Source organism: Cyanistes caeruleus, chromosome 11 (genome assembly GCF_971803275.1).
Source record: "Cyanistes caeruleus chromosome 11, bCyaCae1.hap1.1, whole genome shotgun sequence".
Classification (NCBI taxonomy): domain Eukaryota; kingdom Metazoa; phylum Chordata; class Aves; order Passeriformes; family Paridae; genus Cyanistes; species Cyanistes caeruleus.
Window position 1 is genome coordinate 16,655,439 of NC_141711.1, and position 19,626 is coordinate 16,675,064.

At 46.1% G+C, this 19,626-nt stretch overlaps 2 protein-coding genes and 1 long non-coding RNA gene across 7 annotated transcripts in view; 1 reads left to right on the top strand and 2 right to left on the bottom strand.

Moving 5' to 3' along the window:
* Positions 1 to 7,739, bottom strand: part of DCAF1 (DDB1 and CUL4 associated factor 1) — a 47,816-nt gene extending 40,077 nt beyond the window's left edge. Inside the window, exons 1-3 of one of the 5 annotated variants that reach the window (XM_086846222.1) lie at positions 7,601 to 7,693; positions 7,390 to 7,495; positions 1,687 to 1,804 (exon numbers count right to left, since the gene is read on the bottom strand). In XM_086846222.1, coding sequence (XP_086702348.1) covers positions 1,687 to 1,796 — 110 coding nt within the window. In that variant the 5' untranslated portion in view covers positions 1,797 to 1,804; positions 7,390 to 7,495; positions 7,601 to 7,693. Of the gene's footprint in view, positions 1 to 1,686; positions 1,805 to 6,379; positions 6,630 to 6,852; positions 6,959 to 7,389 lie in introns of those variants that run through there. The other 4 variants (XM_086846219.1, XM_086846221.1, XM_086846217.1 and 1 more) reach the window with 4 other exon arrangements.
* Positions 7,350 to 19,626, top strand: part of RAD54L2 (RAD54 like 2) — an 85,800-nt gene continuing 73,523 nt past the window's right edge. The window contains exons 1-2 of the mRNA XM_086846227.1: positions 7,350 to 8,204; positions 18,857 to 19,024. The gene's annotated coding sequence lies outside the window, so the exon portion shown is untranslated. The remainder of the gene's footprint in view (positions 8,205 to 18,856; positions 19,025 to 19,626) is intronic.
* Positions 11,140 to 19,585, bottom strand: LOC147651032 (uncharacterized). Its single transcript, XR_015275048.1, has 2 exons — positions 19,327 to 19,585; positions 11,140 to 16,260 (listed from the first exon to the last, which is right to left on the bottom strand). It is a non-coding gene; the product is annotated as an uncharacterized LOC147651032 (long non-coding RNA).

Here is a 19,626-nt window from a genome sequence, read left to right on the forward strand (position 1 = left end):
TTGTCCTGTTACTGCACTCTCACCTGTGCTACCTCAGCACCACATTCTACAGACCCCTATCCACACAGGAAAGTTTTCTTCTATTTAGCTCACAAGGAGGAAAGAAGTAGAGAAATATCACTCACCAACAAGCATGACCACAGCTCCCTCTGCCCTGCAACCAAACCAGTATGCAAGGGTATTGCTCTGCCTCAGGACACTGGCCAGTGCAAGCTCCAGTTACCAGCAAACTCTATCTAAATAGCTAAAACTCTCTCATACAAATACTAATATGGCTCTCATTGATAACTGAGGCACTGTAAATCTAATTTATGATTTTAACTTCTGGCCAAAGCCAGTAGATCCCCTTGCTACCTAGCTTAAATAAATCTGTACTATCTCCACTAAAGTAAAAATACCCAAGCCTTCACCATTCATAACCACTCTTCCTGCTGCACAGAAACCTTGAGAAACAACAGAGTTATTAGACTTGTCTGAGCCTAAATGATGCAGGGAGCTCCAGGAGCTGAGTGGGAGCAAGAAGTGCCAGACTGCTATAAGCACAAAAAAAATACATGTTTCGTTCAAATGTCTTTAAATTTCTTAGAATACAGTAAATTTCTGGTTATGCCTACAAGAAAAAGCCTTGAAATAGCACACATTTCCTTCAGACAATACACAAAAATAAACCAAAACCTGTCTCATGATTTTCAAGAGACCCACTAATTTTCAAGTGTTTAGGGTTGTATTTCTGTTGCTCATCTCCCTCTCCTGTGCTGCTATTTTTAAAATGCAGTAAGAACAGCAAAAAAGTTGTGGCCAGTGGGTGAGGCTCAGCACAGACCTGAGCAAAGAAACGCCACCAGATTCCTGTTACTTCCACCCAGTGCCAGCTCCAGCTCTGTGCACTGACTTGTCTGACCCAACAAGGCAGAAAAGACACCTGGACTGCAGAGCAGTCGAGTCCTGCACACACGAGGCAGGCCATGGACCTGCAAGCAGAGCTATGAGGAATTGAGGGAATTTCTGCAAATCTCCCCTTAAAGGAGGATTAATGTCAGTCTACTCAAATGAAGCCTGGCTTGGGAAACCACAAATGCAACTGATCATTCAAATACTTCTTTTGTACTAGATACTGTCTTATAATTAATGGTGTTACCTAGACTGCCCCAAATAATTTTTTGTTCCAGGGAATATTTTTCTCACAATACAATGCCAGTCGATCATCACACGGCTTAAAAAAACAATCCAGTTTTAAAATTTCACTTTAAATATTCCCTATGAGCTTCACTAATATCTTCTCAATATAGCTCCTCCTACTCATCCTACTCTCACAGTTTCATTTAATCTGATCAATGTCACTGCAATCTCAAATGCCTCACACCTTGCTTTCCATCTCAATGAATGTTTTACAAGCTTCAAGAGAAGATACCAAAGTTATTCCAAGCGTTTAATGATGTTCCTGACTTCTACTATTTCAGAAAATTAAATTCATGTTTCAGAGACAGTTTGTGTAAGATGTCTTTGCAATATTAACTTCTTACTAGAAGTTTTTATTTAAATACCACACTAACAGTTCATTTTCCAGACGAAGAAAATTAATTACAGGTTATCGGGTATGTGAACACCTCAAGAAAAAATATGGTCAAAGCTGCTGTCATGTAACTTCAGATATTCAGCTTTAGGGATTTGCTTAATAGATCTTACCTGGTGAGAATAGGGACCATGTCTTGCCCGCTGCCATGTTCTTTCTCCCATTGCTCAAGCAAAGTAGTGAGCTCAGCCTTGGAGTCCACATGCCCGGATCCTGAAGTCATGGCTTAGCCTAAGGGAGAGGTAACAACCAGAAAAAAAAAAAAAAAAAGGAGGGCATAAAAATGAGCAAGAAATCCCACTCTTTTCCTGTATTCATTGAAACAATCTAAATCAAATATTACAAGTCATTTGAAAGAGGCTAATAATACTCAGAGAAAAGGAGTGAGAAAATAAAGTGACAGAACAGTGCTTTCAAAGGTGAAAGCTTCTTTCTGGTCCTTTGCCTGCAGACTAAAGAACACATGCACCTCTGAACACAAGTCCTGACTGGTGCTCCCCAGTCCTGACCAGGCTGGTTGGAATGCACAGCTCACCACAACTGTGTTCAGTGCTGAGCCTTGTAAAAGCTCTACCTCAACTCCAATAGCACACCTGAGCTACCCTTTGTGGTGATTTACTCAAGAACCAACCCAGCCAGGGCAGCAAGATTGTGATCAGTGTTATTATCCCAGTTTAATGCCCTGCAGCCAGCGGTGGAAGTGCCAACCAACTCCTCAGGTCCACAGTGCTGAGGAGCAGAGGCAGCCCCTGAGTGCTGTGGGCAGTGGGAGCAGCCCCAGGACAGCTGTGATGGGAAAGAGCCAGACACCACCAGCTCAGGGTTTCCACCACTAGCTCAGGGTTTCCACGAACAGCCAGTGGCTCCAGGAGGAAGGAAGGATGATCACAGGAGGGAGCAGTGGAGCAATTACTTCAGATTTATCAGCCTTTACTTGCATGACAGCAGTTGACAGAAGATTTATCTTCCCATCCTCAAAAGCAAGAAACTCCTACAGCACTGAGTGACTTGTTGAAGTACCATTTAATGAAAGGAACTATCACTGTAGGTTCTGTTTAAGCCTTCAAATTTCCAGGTGTCAGCTTTTGTCAATCTGATAAAAACCTACGAGAAATATTAACAGCTAAACTAGAACAAAATCTGTCTCAAGATACTGCCATGCCCCTAGTTTCCAACCTGACAGACTGTGATTGTTGTGAAGAGTTGTAACTTCTGGAGGAAGGAATACCCAAACCTGATTTATAAACTGACTTTGTATTGCTGATGTGGGACAGTACACAAAGCAAAACAGATTTCTTCACATCAAAAAACACACAAAGGTTTTCAGCATTCCATTAGCCATAACATAGCCAATATCCATCTGTCATGAGATTAATTATCCATTTGTCATAACTGACCCACAGAAAGAAGTTTTCAAACTAGTGATAAATACAGAAGCATTTAAGACAGTGGCATACACATCAAGTCCTGAAATACATGTTCAGGAGTCAGTCAAATGACACTCCAAAGTCAGCCACAGCACAGATTACATATGCATTTATAGCCCAAGTTGTCTCTGAAAAACATCACATTCATTTAACCGTGTGCTGGACACCTCCAATTGGTTTAAAACTTTTCCTCACTCGAGGAATGGATGAACAATACTACAGTTCTACCTCTTGTTTCATAGGTGCCTCTGAATTTAATGTACTGTGACTGGATAGTTAAATGGGAAACATTTAACTAGGGGAAGAACACTGGCTGAAGATTAAACTGGCAGAAACTGCACAAAAGTCATTACCCAAAGACCACGAAAAAATAACCCTGTGACTGCAAGAACACCATTTTGATAAGTACTATATAAAGTGAGCATATGCTAACAAAAAAACTACCAAAGCATGAAGAAGGATGATGTTTCCTAAATCGCAAGTAATTATGATTTTATCTAGGGCATTCATTATTAATTCCTTTTTTTCAGAACTATATCAGGAAATTCAATGCAAATGCATAAATTGCTGAGGAAGAAACACTACCTTAGATGCAGGCAAAAACATAATGAGCTTGTACACACACACGCACCCTCCAAAACACCTTTGAAAATAAAAACTACTCCAAGCTAATAAAGCCCAATTTCCTTTTTCATTAATTGAACATTACTTGCCAGCAGCACTTCAGAGCTTTTAAATATCACAGAAGAACATTCAGACAAATGCACTCTGATCCTAAGAGCACAAATGCTGTACCGGAATCTACATTCAACCACTTCAGACACCCCCACCTTCATTCTGTACTCAAGAGATATAGAAAAAAGGGTCCTGTGACCTCAGAGCTTGTACAGGGCTTGTGCAGGCTCTCCTGCAATCTGGAGAAAAATTTACTTCCTCTAAAAGCCCTTAACTGCTCCTGCTGGAAAACAGAAAAGGTCCAGCAATACCTGCAACAGGTCAACCAAGTCCAAGTCCAAGTCAGGAAGACCACAGGACCTGCTAACACTGCCCTCTGGGATACATCATTCTATACCAAAATCAAGTGAAAACTCCCAGCTATCCCTAAGACCTGGAGTATTGCCTCAATAAAGCACATTATTGGTCTAAATAACTGGTGCTGACAGAGAGTTGTTCTCCTAAAATGAAGTTATAACATAAAAAGGCCACCTTTTCTACTGGGACACAGTAGTGACAGTGACTGTCTTGCTAAGACGTCTCCTCTCTTCCACAGGCTTCCTTCCCAATCTATTCCAGAACATACATTTTAGATGGCATCACAGAAACTCCTACTGCGCTCACTTTTTTCAAGAATCCATCTTAAATCAAAGTCAAGAGCTCTGCAGAGAGGGCAAGAACATAAATGATATGAACTAACCTGTAACTGTCAGCAACACACCTGGTCTGATGGAGAGGAAATTCTCAAAGAACAGCTCTGACTTTCATTACTTCCCTTGAACAAGCTACTGAAAAAATTCCATCTTAAATTGCTCTCCAAGAACCAGCAGAACTGATCTGATTTAAATTGGGGGGGACAGGAGGGGGAAACAGGGGGATGTAATTTTTTTCTTTTAGTAAGTTTTGAAAATCCCAGCCCACTACAGATTTATACATATACAAAACATCTAATATACATAACATATACGTAATATACATAATATACACAGAACATCTAATAAGCTAAGGAATGGGATTTTCTCCCAAACAGCACTACTGCCAAAATATCTTTAGAATCAATATTAACAAAACAAAGCACTTACTTTTACTTTGAAAGACAAATATTTGTAGTCTTAACTACCATGGTGGCCACTGCCACTGAAAAGCCACATGTGCCTGTTTCAACATACCATGGCTGGTGCACATGGTATTGCTTTAATATTAATCACTACTTGTATTCCTGTGTCACAGCAAAGGCTTTATGGGCAGTTCACTCTTCTGAGCTTAGATGTAAGAATGTGACATAAAAGGGAAATCCAAAGAATATTGAGACACAGATTCCTCAAGGTACTCACATGTTTTTGAAACCTCAGACACTTTAGTGCTTGAGTCACCTTAGTGAGACACCTCTGAACAGCAAGGAAATAAAATTCCAGTGACCTCTAACCACAAACCTTGATTCAGTGCCTGGAACAATTCAGCTCTACCTTTCTGTCCATAAGGGCCTCGCAGTAACCACAACACTACCACAGCTCATTCCCTCACTGATGCTGTGTTCAGGGAAAAGCTTAGGAGGTTCTGAACACACTCACTTCCCACAGATAAACATTTGAAAGCATGAAACCTCATAGTGAATATAAATATACCTGTAAAATCTGAAAACCAAGTTTGGTTATTTGGAAAATGAATGCAAAAGGCCTAACTTAGCAATTTAAATGGAAAATTAATGAGCTACACAATAGAACAAAAAAAACCCCAAAAAACCAAAAACCAAAAATCTCCTGAAAACCACAATTTTAATAAACATTGCAGGAAAATTGCACATTTAAGTTAATTAATGGACAAAAATTACATGAAGATTTTTAATTCCACATGCATAGGGGCAACTCAAATTCTAATAACTGCACTTTGAGCCAGCTTAATAGTCCAGTTTTACATTGTTCCCAAACATGATTCTAAGTATGGCTGAGGACACAGTGTAGAGAAGACCAGCATCATAATGTAACACCACTAATGACTTGGAATTTAGTTAATTGACCAGCAAAGCTAAGCAGTACATCTGTAGGTTCCTTCATACTTATATTTTAACACAAAGAATTCCTTACTTTAAGAAAAAATAATATTCTCCCTCTCATCACAAATATCCTTTAAAGAGATGAGCCATCTGACAGCTATTTGTCTAAACCTGTTGCGCCTGAAGTAACCACATGGAATTTAAAGGATCACAAACTGTCAACACTGAAGTTCACTTGTGGAAATAATATACCACCAAATAAGAAAAGCCTCACAATCTCTGGAGGACAAAAACGTGGTTTGGTGTCCTACACTGAGGGAAGTCTTCGTTCGTTCAACTTCACTGTTTAACAGGGATCCAAACTGGCTGTTATACTGAACATATCCCTAATGTTGCTTTTAAGTATTTGTTTAAAAATCTGGCTGTTTTTTTGTTGGTTTTTTTTTAATTAAGGCATTTTAAGGACAGGGAAAACCACAAGGTTATTCAGTTTCCTGGAATTTCTCCTTTTACAAAACAAACTTAGAACTACGCTCTGATCTAGCAGGACAAGCCCAAAAAACAGGAACAAACTTCTGTTGTCTACAAAATAAGAGTCAAAAAAAAAGCCCCGCTCCGTTTCATCATCAATTCCTCTTCGCGCGGCTGCAAGGGGAAACACGCGGGCCGCACCTCGCGGGGGCGGCCGCTGACAGCTCCCGCGGGGTCCCGCACTGCCGGGCTCGGCGGGACGCACGGGCGGCCCCAACGTTTAAAGGTCGGCAGAGACCAGAGTGGGGGGAGCGAGGAAGCAGAAAGCCTCCCGCCCGAGCGGGCCCAGCACAGGAGGAAGAGCCGGCACAGGGGGCGGGCCGGGCGCGGGGGCCCGGGGCGGGCGGGGCGGCGCAGGCCCGGTCCCGCCGGGGGGGACAGGCCAGGCCGGGCCGGGCCGGGGCCGCTGGGCCCCTCGCCCCGAGGGCGCCCCCTAGCGCGGGGGCGGACCCGCAGCCGACCCCGCTCCCCTGAGGCGCCCCCCCCACCCCGTGCCGCTGCCCCTGCCCGGCGCGGAGGCCGCGGCCGCCAACCAGCCCGGCCCGGCCCAGCCCGGCCCGGCGAGGCTCCAGGAAAGCGGCGGCGGCGCGTCCCTCCCGCCCCGACCCCGGTACCTGCGCGCTGCCCCGCGGTGCCGCCGCCGCCGCCCCCGGCCCCTGCTGCCGGCCCCGCGCACCCCGCGGCGGCCGCGATCGCTGTGGAGGGCGCACACTTTTTTGCGTCACCGGGCTGCGTCACGGCGCGCGCGTCACGGCCGTGAGGGAGCGGGGGCACACTCTCGGCCGGCCTGCCGGGAAAGGCAGTTCGCGCGGGGCGCATGCGTCCCCCAGGAGCTGTCGCCGCAGAGGGTGTTGGGAGCTGTAGTTCCTGGCGTGTGCCGCCATTGCCAGCGCCGTGGCTTCGGGCGGAGGGGTCGGCGCTTTACCAGGCGTTCTCCGGAGAAAGGGGCGAGGCCGTTGGCTCCGCGGCACGGTGTGGCGCGGAGGAGCCGCCGGGAAGCAGCTGTCGGCCCCGATACACGCGTGCCCGCCCCGATAGCGGCGTGTTGCTGGGCACGCCGCCATCCGCCCTCCAGCCCCACGGCGGGACCATCACCAGCTGCGGCTGCGCTTCCTTTCTTAGGGTCGAATATTATTCACTGTGTTGTTCACCTGTTAGATCACCTCCGGCTGCACAGCGAGGTGCTTCAGAGGGAGGGCAGCTTGCAGGAGAGCTGGGATGCCGAGCACGCCGGCTCCTGCTCCAGAGTGATTCCTCCTATGTCCGGCACAGGAAGGAACATCGTCCTGCTTCTTGACAACGGGGGCTGGTTTTGGCAGCTGTAGCTAAACCCCACAGCAGAACTGACCACTGAACGCTCACCTCCACCTCTGCTCTGGACCATAACAAAGGAGGAAGAGGAAACTCGGGCTCTCCTGAGTCCCAGAAAAACTTCTCTTCCCACGTTCCCACCCTTCCTACAGCTGCTCCTTATGAGCTCCGGAGAGCTCATCCACTCCCCAGTCCTTCCCTCTATCACTGCAGGAAAAGTTATGCACCTGCCTGTGATGAGAGAGCCTGTGTGCAAAGAAATCCTTCAGCACTGTATAGCCCTATCCCTGTGTGCCTTCCACATGCAAAGTCTTCTGTTCCTCTGGGATTGTTTTTCTTTGTCTGTTGGTTTCACAGTGGGAATATCCCTGCTCTTGTGTGCTTTTACAGTGCTAATGAACTGTTATTTTGCACGGTCCCTTGCCCTGCTGTATCGAGTTACCCATGGAGAAGATCCACGTACTGTCAGCGAAGTTACCATTTCTGAGGGGAGGGAAGATCTGGAAAAGTAAACTCCTCACCCAGGTCCTCATGGCTGGTAGGAGAGCACAAAAAGTATCAGACCTGCCTGCAGTGTTAATACCCAGGCAAGTTCATCACTTCTACAGCTGCACCTTCCTCCTCCCCTACAAGGCACCTGGGAGCCTCAAGGCAGGTGAGGAGATTCAGATCCTGGCACATTGCTGGCACAGGGCACAGCTTGCAGCCACCTCTGGCTCTGGCACAGCTCTGCCACAGCCTCCTCTACAAACTGGCCAAAATGGTTAGGCCTCCAACTCCTGCATTTCCACACCTCAAAGATATTTGGGAAGGATTCATTCCAACATTCTTGTTTCCCACAGGGCAGGTGGGAGTCCTACTGGCTCACCTGTCAGGAACAAGACATGAAAGCAATGAAATCCCAGTTTATGCTGCTGTGCTCTAGTAATTGCTGAGGTACTGGCAGGAGCTTTTCTCATAGAAGAATAAATATTAATAAAAAATTAGTAAATAAGGAGAAAGAGGGTCTTCCCTCAAGAAAAAAGCTTCATAAGCACCATTCCTATCTAAGATGCCCCACAGAGTCTGCATTAATCCACTTTCTTGCATTGCAGCTGCATAAATCCCTTCCCTGGGCAGTGTTTGCACAGGTAGAGATTCTGCTACCACACTTACAGCATTTGACTGTCAGTCTTGATTGATTCCAGGATAATGAGTACAACAGTGGGAATCCTGCAGCACTGGATGTAGTGAGTAAGCCCCCACCCTCACAACACTTCACCTTAATGATGCAATTGAAGGAAAAAACCCACAAAACAAATGCAAAATATGGCCATGGGTTGCAGAGCAATAAAAATGAGAGGCCAGCAGTGAGCTGGCACCTCTTGCCCTGTGGGATCTTGTAGCTGAGAGAGAGAGGCCTGTGGTGTGCAAGGAAGGGAAGGTTCACGCCCATGGGCTCCCCCACCAGAACATATTCCACAGGATGGCGAACTGATAGTAACCTTGACTTATAGCTGAATGACAATTTGAGGTTCCTTGAACAGAGTAACCACTCCTCCTCTTCTGTCACATGCCAGATCATCTCACAATACTGTGGTTTACCAGGAGAGGATAAACCCATTTCATGGGGCCCTAAAAACTTCTAGACTTAAGGACAATTAGCTGTGGGATCAGAGGAGGAAAAGCACTGTAGGTGAAGCCAGGAAGACACATATTGTGTTTCCAAAGGATGCCTTGAGTATAGCTAGGGGTGGAAAAGTGTCTGGGATACTTAATCTCTCACAGCTGCTGACAAAGGCAGAGAGCCCCATACCCAGGCTACAGGCAGCAGTTTCAGCCTCTGCCTGAGCAGACCTTTGCTCTGAAAATGAGAAAAAGATCATTATCAAAAAGCTCACAATATTTCACAACATTCAGAGATGCCTCACCACAGCTGCCCTATGAGGACAGAGGATAGATTCTTTAGGCTTTTAGGGGTGTTAATTGGCCACCTTGACCTCCAACACAGATCTGTTGTGATAAAGTTGATTTGCTACACTTAACCTTCCATTAATTGCCCCATCCTCTTGTGGGACTCAATTTGCTTGTCACCGTGTATCTCCCTGTAACTGAGCTCCTGTTGAAGAGCAGCTGTGACAGTGGTTACTGAACGAGCAGTATCAGCCTCTGCAGCATAACTTTACTGCATGACTCATAGCATAGATGAGTAGTGAGCCCTGGGATAGTGTTCAGTGCCCTCCCATCACTGTATCACTCTGCAGCACCCAGCTGGAATTCCCAGCAGCATCCAGGGAAGGGTACAATGCCGGGACGTGAAGCTTTGGGAGGGTCTGACCCTGCCCTGCTCAGCTGCTCGTAAAGCGTCGGGTGTTCCTTCGGCGCGCCCGTGCCCCGGGGAGGGCAGGAACCGGGCGGGAGGGCAGGAACCGGGCGGGAGGGGAGGGCAGGAACCGGGCGGGAGGGCAGGAGCCGGGCGGGAGGGCAGGAGCCGGGCGGGAGGGGAGGGCAGGAACCGGGCGGGAGGGCAGGAGCCGGGCGGGAGGGCAGGAGCCGGGCGGGAGGGGAGGGCAGGAGCCGGGCGGGAGGGCAGGAACCGGGCGGGAGGGGAGGGCAGGAACCGGGCGGGAGGGCAGACGGCTGCGGAGCTGCACCTGGGAACGGAGCAGTCTGCCAGGCCAGCAGGGGAGGTCAGCCGGCTGTGATGCGCTTTCTGCCGAGTGCCTTCCCCCTTTCCACCCTGCCAGTCTCTTGTGTGCCTCTGGGGATCTGGGCAGTGGGCACAAAACCCTGACAAAAAGGCCTCAGTTCCAACCCTAGGACCGTCTATTGCTCACCCAGCCTGGATCTGCACAAATAGTTCAGAAGTGGTTTTATGAGGTGTGAGGCAGATAAATATCTGCAATAATACCCCTCATGCCTAAAGGGCTTTAAACACTGTCTAGACTCCCCCAGCACATCTGATTGACATGTGCTGAATTTTCACGTTGTACAAAAATATTGCCTGATGGATTAGATTATGGCCATGAGTGACCTGCAAGCTGGCAGCCAGCACCCCTCAAACAATCTCCTGTTTCTTACCCACATCAGGGAGACTGCAGATAATACGGCGGAAAGAGGTACAAAGGGAGAAAAAAAGGTACAAAGGGAAATAAGCAGGGAAGAGCAGTTCAGTGGGATCCCCTCTGCCTCGACAGACTCAGCAGAGCAAAGGGGCTGCAGGCATTGCCACAGGTTACCTGCGATCCAGGTGACCATGGGCAAACGGGGCCAAAATATGAGCGCTGAGTGTTCCGATAAATGATGTGCGACAAGGGAATAGTTCAATCACTAGGTGGCACACCGGCATCATCACACCACAACAGCGTCCTCTTGGGAGGAAAAAGCTCAAAATAGCCCAAAGCAAAAATTAACAAGCAATCATCAGGGGCCGAGGTGCTTAGAGGAGCCATCTGTGTGCTCACACACACAGAGCAAAACCACCCAACAACTGGAGAGAGATATCAAATGTAAAAGGGCAGGCAAAATGTGTTCATTCAATCGAATTCTGCCTGTGCTCCTTTGCTATTTCTGAGTGACGGTGGGAAAGGCAGGGGAGGCTCGCTCATCAATGGAATGCAAAGAGGAAATGCACGGAGGGCAGCAGAGGTCCAGGGAATGCAGTTGCCCCCTTTTCTAAGAGGTATGCCTGCCCTTATATGTGGAGAGAGCATTTGGGGTTCCCTTCCAGCAGAAAAGGCCAAGCAAAGCTCAAGAAGTTTCTCACGGGGATACAAAGACACAGGGGACAGTGACAGCAGGCTGATGGCACCTACTGCAAAAGGACTTCGAGGATGGTTGTTTGTAGGAAAAGAGTGATAGGGGACTGATAGCAACACTTCTGGGGCAGGTTTTCTCTGGCCTGGAGCTAAAATAGCAACACAAACTAAAACCAGCTAAGCTATTTATGAGGTGGGGCCAGGGAGAGACCTACATTTTGGCAGTGGCTGAATTACCATTGTGTCTTGTTTTACTACTATAGATCAGTAGAAGCAGTTCACTCTTCAAAGTCTCAAGGACCTTACCATGGCAAACTACACTAACTCTTCTGGACACCCACAGGATCTGCAGGACTTGCCATCAGACAGGCTGCTCCCCAGGCTCTCCTGGTGTTTGCATGGACCCAGCAGTGCAGACACAGGCTCCCCAGCCACCTCCCCCTGAGCATTTAGCCCAGACTGAGAGAAGCCAGATCTATATCTAGGAATATGGAAATGCAGAAGAATGTCGTTCATCAGCTCAGATACTAATGAGAACATGAGCAGGCAAAAAGCTCTCTTCCAAACAGGCTGGTGCCAAAACGCTCCATTCAGACACTCAGTGTGATGCCAAGAGCACATAACTGCCTAGCTGAGCATCTGAGTGACAGCACATCTGCGCTTGCAGGCTGAAAGTCAACAAAAAAGTTAAATAGTACAAAGTGATCAGTGTTGCATGAAGTATACACTGACATGAAGTATATACACCTCTTGCTTTCAGCTGCATGGCCCCCAAATTCTGACCATGCTGCTACTGCAGTCTTGCTCAGCGCTTTGGGCTCAGCTTCTCACACACACACAGCAACTTCAGGCAGATTTTCATACCTCTCCTTTCTCCCAGATTACTGAAAAGTGGGGTTATTGGTGTGTCCTGTGATATATGAGCTATCCAGGGGTATGAAGCTATGAAAGGAAAGAGCCTTTGGGAGACTGGAAATGCGCAGATAAACCATGCACAGAGAATATGCAAGGGAGAGCATGAGAAAAGTGGGGGACTGTTAGTACACAGAAAGTGGCATCATAGCAACAAGACATCATTTCTTGACTAAACTCATTTCTCTAACTGGGAATGTTAAAAGTTCATTTGAGGCACTACACAAAATCCCCTGCTTGTTTTTGTAGTTTAACAAGGGTTTTCCTTTTTTTATCTGTTTTGTTACTATAAGATACAACCAGCAAAGAAAACTCTTCATACAGAAGAAAGTAACAAAAGACCATGCACAGCATGCTGTGAAATGCCTTCAAGACACACATTGGGAATACAAACAAGTTCTTCCTTATGTTTTCCAGCAACAAGGATCTTAGGGATTACTTGTAACTACAGCAGCTTTAAAAAACAAAGACTAAACAGAACCAGGGAAAAGTACAAAAGTACAATTTTAAGACTACTAGCCTTTTTAAGGGGAGGGTGGGGTTTGTTTTGGTTTTTTCTGCTCTTTTCTTTTCATCAGGCCTTAAGTTCAGATTTTTTTATCTGCTTTCTTCATGACTTTTTCCTATAGGAGTTAGCTAGGTCAAGTGCATTTATGTCTCAGTTTTTGATGCACATGGAAACAATAAGCAAATTGGTGAAAGTGGGCCATAATGGTGGCAGGCACATGTGCAAATGTTAATTTTGTATTCGTGAGTTGTTTTATCATGGAGGGATTCCACCAAGGGTCTTTATCCTTGGTATGAAGGCTCATCATATGAAGCATCTCCTGGCAATTCTGATTTTTGGCTTGTCCATTGTGGTGCTTATGGCCCTGGGAGCTCCACAGATATCAGCTCTCAGCAGCCAAATGTGCATGCCCCCACTGCAGGCACTGCCCAAACACTGGGACCTGCAGCACTATGAAGTCTGAACTCTTGGCTCTCACATTCAGCCATACTTAGGATGAAGCTCTCAAGATCCTTTAGCAGCATGAAGCCTCCAACAGGGTTTGACATGGGGAAAATCCCCAGCTGAAATGAGGTAATGTAAAGCTGAGTGAGTCTGTGCTGGGATTCACACAGGACTCTTGCCCTAAGTTTTTCTCTGCCATGAAATAGGCCATGTCTTTTCACCCAGAAGGAATAACTTCCTCTGGCAACACCTCTGTCTGAGCTGCCCTGATCCTGAACAGACTCTGCAGCCCCAGAAACATTCTGGCACAGGGACATTTGAGGGCTTCCTGAAACACTGCGCACCTCCAAGCCCAGGTACCTAGGAATGCAGCTGGGCCTTGGGGCACGATGTTACTGGTGCAGACCCAGATCCCTGACATAGTGGTGACTTAATTAAGTTCTGGTTCTGCTGCTGAACTCAAAGTGTCACATCAAGACAGCAGCACCAGTTCCAGGCTCTTCCCTCTTCCACTTGTTCCCTCACATAGATGACAGTGTCTTTTCTTCCTTCTAGGAGCTTCATATCCCCAATCAGTGGAAAACTAATAGAGCAAGAATGAAGCTTCATAAGTTTTCTTTGCCCAAATAAATCAGAAGCACCTGACAACATGGAGGAAGGGAAAGAGAAAAGCACTGAATTTTTAGGAATCAAATTGGATGCCAAGCCACAAAGTAGAAAAATACCACTGCCTCCCAGGGTACAGCATGCTCTGTTAGCAACTGCAGCGACATACTCATGGGCTTTGGTCTCCAGGGAACCTTGTTTGTGAACATTTAGCTGCATTTATAGGAGTGCAGGGTATTTGATATAGTAGTCTATTCCCTTTGGGATGTAGATAAGTGTTGTATCCTTATCCTTTTTCTAAAACCAGCATTGGTAAATGATAACCAGAAAAATATCTGAATGTCCTCTCTGCTTCTGGAGCTGGGGTTTAAGGGCAGCTCAGATGTGCAGTGAGAGCTACAAATGACAATAAATGTGTGATGCAAAGCTCTGCATTTCCATTCAGTTTGAACACCAGGCATGTGTGTAACACACACACCTCTCACGCTGTAATGGAAGAGGCTTCTGAGAAAGACACATTTTTACCACTTCTGAATGCAAGGGAACAATAAACTATCAAAACCCAATGTCATCAGTGAGGAGCAGTTATAGAAAAGTGGATACTATTCACAGCCTGGAAGTGCACTTCATTCACAATATTGCATTTGGACAATATTTGAACTACCTGCTGCAGTATGATTCTTAAATTACAATAAAAAGTGGTGACTAATTATGAAATAGGGACATTTTGGAGGAACCATTTTGGCATACCCCAATGAAGAAATTTTTTTTTGCAAGACTTTTTTATCTTGCCTCTCTTTTCATCAAGTCTTCTACCGAGAAAAAAGATAATTTTCAGCTATTGGACATACCAAATCACCAGTACAACTGGATAGGATCAACAGGAATTCTCCCTGTATTACCTTATTTCACAGCCTATATTTGTGTTTAATATAACACTTGTGTGCTTATCATAATTTCATGACATTTAATGTAGACTGGGCAGCAGTCTTCAGTGTAGTCTGCAAGGAAAACAATGCTTTAGGCCAAAGAGAAGTTAAGAATATGCAAGGGCATAATGAGAGATGTTGATGGCTTTTACAGGCTGTTTGGACAGCAGAACTCACAGGAGATTTTAGCAATAGGGATGCAAATCTTTAAGCCAGGAAGGAAGAAGGAGGTGTGTTTAGCCACTCTTCAGGGCTAGGATGCTATTTTCTATAAATCAGAGTTTTGCAGTGTGGCTGAGAGTACCGAGATTTATTTTGCTTTGTCTTTGGATAGTGGGAGTAAAATGCTGGTCTCCTTGAAATATGTGGGATGTTAGTGACTAGGATAATAAAGGTGAGATTTCACCATAGACATTTTGAATTCTCCTCATCCCAGCCTCTCCCAGCAGGCTGGCTGGGATTGTTCCCAGCCTGTTTTGTAGCAGACAGGTGCATCAGGCCAGATGAGCTCCTTGAGCTCCTCCCGCTACTTACTGTTAACCACAGTTATGCTCTCCTGGGGTACAGAAAACTGCCATGAGCAAGGAGAGAATCCCCTGGAAGATGGTTCCCCAAGGCACAGCTCTAGGGAACAACATTGCCTACTGTGGAAAGTTTTACAAACGAGCTGTGGTTACCCACTATCCAAATGGTGAATATTCAGTGTTTGCTTTAGAGCAACAGTTCCAGATGCAACCATGCAACTCCCCATCTCTCCCTTTCACAAAGGAAAATGGGAGTGTTGAGGTCTCACAGTTCCAGCTCTTCTGAACTAGTGCCCTCTTTCCCTGGACTTGATCAGCATCACTCTCCCAAGAGCCTTGGAAAAACGGAAAGGAGGAAAAAAGCAGCTTTCTTCCAGGCAGGTTCACAAAACCTTTTGTCTTGCTGGACTGGTTGCAGACATCCCACATGTACAAAGAAAAGTTTTTGCTCCTATTCCTGATGCAGCTTTCCTCTCTTGGTCCTCTCTTGCTGAACCTTTGCCAAGACTTTAGTAACACAAAGATTTTGTAGTTGGTGGACTTGTACCCCTTATCCTGTGTACATAGGAGAATATGTCACCCTGCAGACACTATCAAATTCCAGAGCCTGTATCTTCTTTCCTAAGCAAACAGTGTCTGAGGCAGGGGGCTTTGCTCAGTTAGGAATAATCCCCAGGAGGAATTCAGCACTGGCTGAGGAGGATTTGATGGAAAGAGGGCTGTAGCTCCCCTCTTGCCCACGTGAGTGTCAGGTGCAGCATCCACATCCCTGAGCTGTTTTTTTCTGGAAGGACTCTTTGACTTCACCCTGTGTATCAGCTACAGTCACAGCATGCAGGTCTGCCAGTTCTGGTCCATGCCTCTCATCCCACCTCAAATCACTTGATGCTGGGGAATTGCTGGGAGTACTCGTGTCCCAGACATCTCTTGGGAATTCTGCAGTCTCCTTCCCACGCAGACACCAGCTGGGAGCAATCCATTCCTGCTCAGCTCTGCACCCAGACTGTACACAAGCAGTTTTAAATCCAGGGTGTGGACTAGCTGAAAATGACTAAGAAAATGAAAGATGACTAAGAAAACCAAGCCTGTGTGCTTTGGAATTATTTCCAGCCTAAAACAGCTGAAGAGCTCTACAATTTTCCTGCAAAGCCCTGAGAGGGGCACGGATTTGATAACATCAAGGCGTCCCAAGAGCCAGAGTCCCTGCCTGCAGCTCATCTGACAGCAGATGTGCCAAAACACCTCTTCTGGCTGCTGGGCTTCCAGGACGCTCTATCAGTGGAAAAACCTGCTCTGCCCACTGCTTTTCACTTCTTTAGAGCACAGAGATGTGCAAAGAAACAAGCAGGGCTGTCAGCTCCTGCTGCAGCCCTCTGCCCATGTCCTGCCTATTTGTGACTCTGTGGCAAAGCACACCAGGGCTGTGGAAGTTGGTGGCAGGTGCAGATAAATATATCTGGGTAAAATTCACTCCTACCTCTTGGCTGACTTCTGACCCTCCGCATCTGCAGTCCCGCCATTGTCTGCCGCCTTCTGTCTCTTCTTTTGTGTTTTTTCTTTAATTTTGCCCTAATACTTCACATAATTCTTGTTGCTATGCAGGGTTTGCAGGCTCAGCTGCCTGTAACAACCCCTCTCCATGGCTATGTGCAGCTTGGCTGCAGTGAGGACACTTTGCTGATTAATTTGCTTTTTTTTTGGTATAGTTATTTTAGATGCTTGGAAATAAAATAAAGCTGTTACTGATACCTTCCCTCTCCTAATGCAAATTAACTTCAGCAAATTAATCCTTTTCAAAATCATCATTTTTGTGGTCTAGACCAGAGCGCAGACAGGAATACAAATTGTATGGCTTAATTTACTCCTTACTTTTGTTCTCACCAGGGCCATAAGGTGGGTGGCAAGGGGCAAGGAAGCAGCACAGTACAACTGCAAGTCAGAAAGAGTATATTTGGACATGCCCATGGGTCCTATGCTGGGTCACCACACAGGGTGATGAGGGGAATCCTAGAGCTGAAGAAAGGGAAGGATCCAAGTCTTTTTTCCCCACATGATGAACACCTGTCCCTGCACTATAAAAAGAGCCATTTGGTGTTTCATAACCCTTTGGTAGTGCCCAAAAGGGAGCCCAGTATAGTTTCCAAACTGTACTTTCATCATCCTCTCCTCCCTGCTGCATTGGCCTAACTGGCAGATCTTGTTGCATTTGATCAAGGAAAGTCATTCACCACGGCTCCAGCCATGCAGGTGAAGAAATCACGTGCTAATGGTGCTTCCCATTTTATGTATTGGGATGTTTTATTCATACAGGCAGCTCCAAATTACCTCCTTCATACATATAGTTCCGTAATTTCCCTACTTAAATACATCCACCATCAAAATTATCTAGTTAAAGTCATGCCCCAGAGATTGGGCCTTGCAGGAATGAAAATGCGCTTTTGAAACAGAAACTTCCTTGAGCTCCTAAACCTCAAACAACTGTAAAGCCAGAAGACACAATGAAAGAGACAATGAAAGAGAAAATGTTGTTTAATGTACTTTAAACAGTTGTTGTTCAGGGACTGCTTTTCAAACGAGTTAGTTTACCTGCTGTGGAGAAAAAACAAACTACAATGGTGTTTGCCGATTTCAAAACTCAGATACCACCCACTGCAGGAGAGCAGGCTGCAGAAAGCACTGAATTGCACCAGTGTATTCCCACTGAGTGAAGAAGCAGAAATAACTGCTATGAGGAACCTCTCCCAAACACAAGAGGTGCTGGGATGAACAGCATAAAGAATGTGGCTTTCAAACACACCAGTTTTTGCCATTAGTATGATTACACCCCTCTGTGTGGTAGATGGTGGGCAGTGCCTGCAGGGATCCAGGTGGGAGCCAACCTTGGCTACCAGGGGAGTGTAGGGAAAGGAACAGCTCCTGGTGCCACTCATTGCCTGAACAATCATGTGCGTGACCAGGGAGTCTCATGTGGCACGTCATTTCAGGATTCTGATACTAAAAAGAAGCATTACTGCTAATAAATGAAAAGTGAAATCAACACCAACCCCCTACATATGGGCTGCTTAAAGAATTTGCAGTGATTACAACTGTTCTAATAAACAAAAGATTAGCTCCTATATGAAGAACAAAAGAGTAGAAAATGTATTGAAAAACAGAAAAGTTCTCTACCTTGTTTCATGGAGGCAGATTAATAATAAATCCTGGATGAGTGTAAAGATTGAAGAAACAAATGTAGGTTTTACCAGCATTAATATGAAAAGTGCATTAAATTCTCTTCTGAAACCTTGATAATCCACTGATAGTCCTTATGTATGTTGCATATCTACCCAAAACCAAAAACTCTTTTATTATTAGTTAATTAATTAATTGCACACATCCTTCTCACCTCCTAAAAATCCCTTGTTTTTGTGACACCCTTGTGTAAGGATAAATTTCAGGCTAATCAACTAAACCACAGTTGTGAAATGAGCAACACAAAAATATCTCATTGTCTGAAGCCTTCCTCCCTGTCCCTGCTAAAGCCCCAGGGTCTTCATCAACACACACTCTGAGGGTGAAGGTTAACAGGTTTAACCATAGGGAGAAGAGCAGAGGCTAAATAGTCCCTCACTTCTCCATCAATAGCAAATACCTGCTGTTCTCTTAAGGGACAAGAAACCAGGAGCCAAGGAGATCCCAGGACCAGCAGAGTAGGGGGTCTCCCCAGTCAGTGCTTGCACCACAACACCAGAGTGAAAAAGAAAAGCTAAGCAGGCTGAGAAACAGAAGCAGCATCACCAACAATCCAGGTCATCAGACAAGCTCATGGCAATAAGGTAAAATGAAAGTTAAAAGGGGGGAAAGAAAGTTTGTAGGCCAGACCCAGCAAAACAAAGCAGGCATAGCCCAAGACTAAGTGCCAGAGTTGGGTTTAAACTGAGCTCCTGTGCTAATGAGCAGGGCTGGGTGTCCCAGGCAAGACTGGTCAGGGCATTAGGGACTCTATGGCCCTGACACTGTTGTCACACAGGGGAAAACCTTGTATGAACTGTTATCAAAGTTAATTCCTCAGGAAAAAGCTCACTGTAGCATTGCAGAGGAGGCACTGGCAGAGCACTGACAGTAAAAACCTACTCACATTGGTTGTACATTGTGCCATCTCCCCTGCCCCACAGCTAATGGCAGAAAAATAGAGCTGGCTAGAGGCAAAAGCCAAGTGAACAGCAGCTGGGTCTGTGACCCAGCTCTTCTCTTGGCAGGAGGTTGCCTTGTCTCCTCAGAGTGCAGTAAAGTTGGTTGTGCCCCCATTAAGGACCAGCCAAGAGCTGCCTGCTAGAAAGACAAAAGCACTTAGAGCCTTCTTCTTGTAGCTTCCAAAGCACAGCTGGGAGCAGGGCATTCCTGACCAGCAGGTGGGTTTATTTACCACTAAGGAATG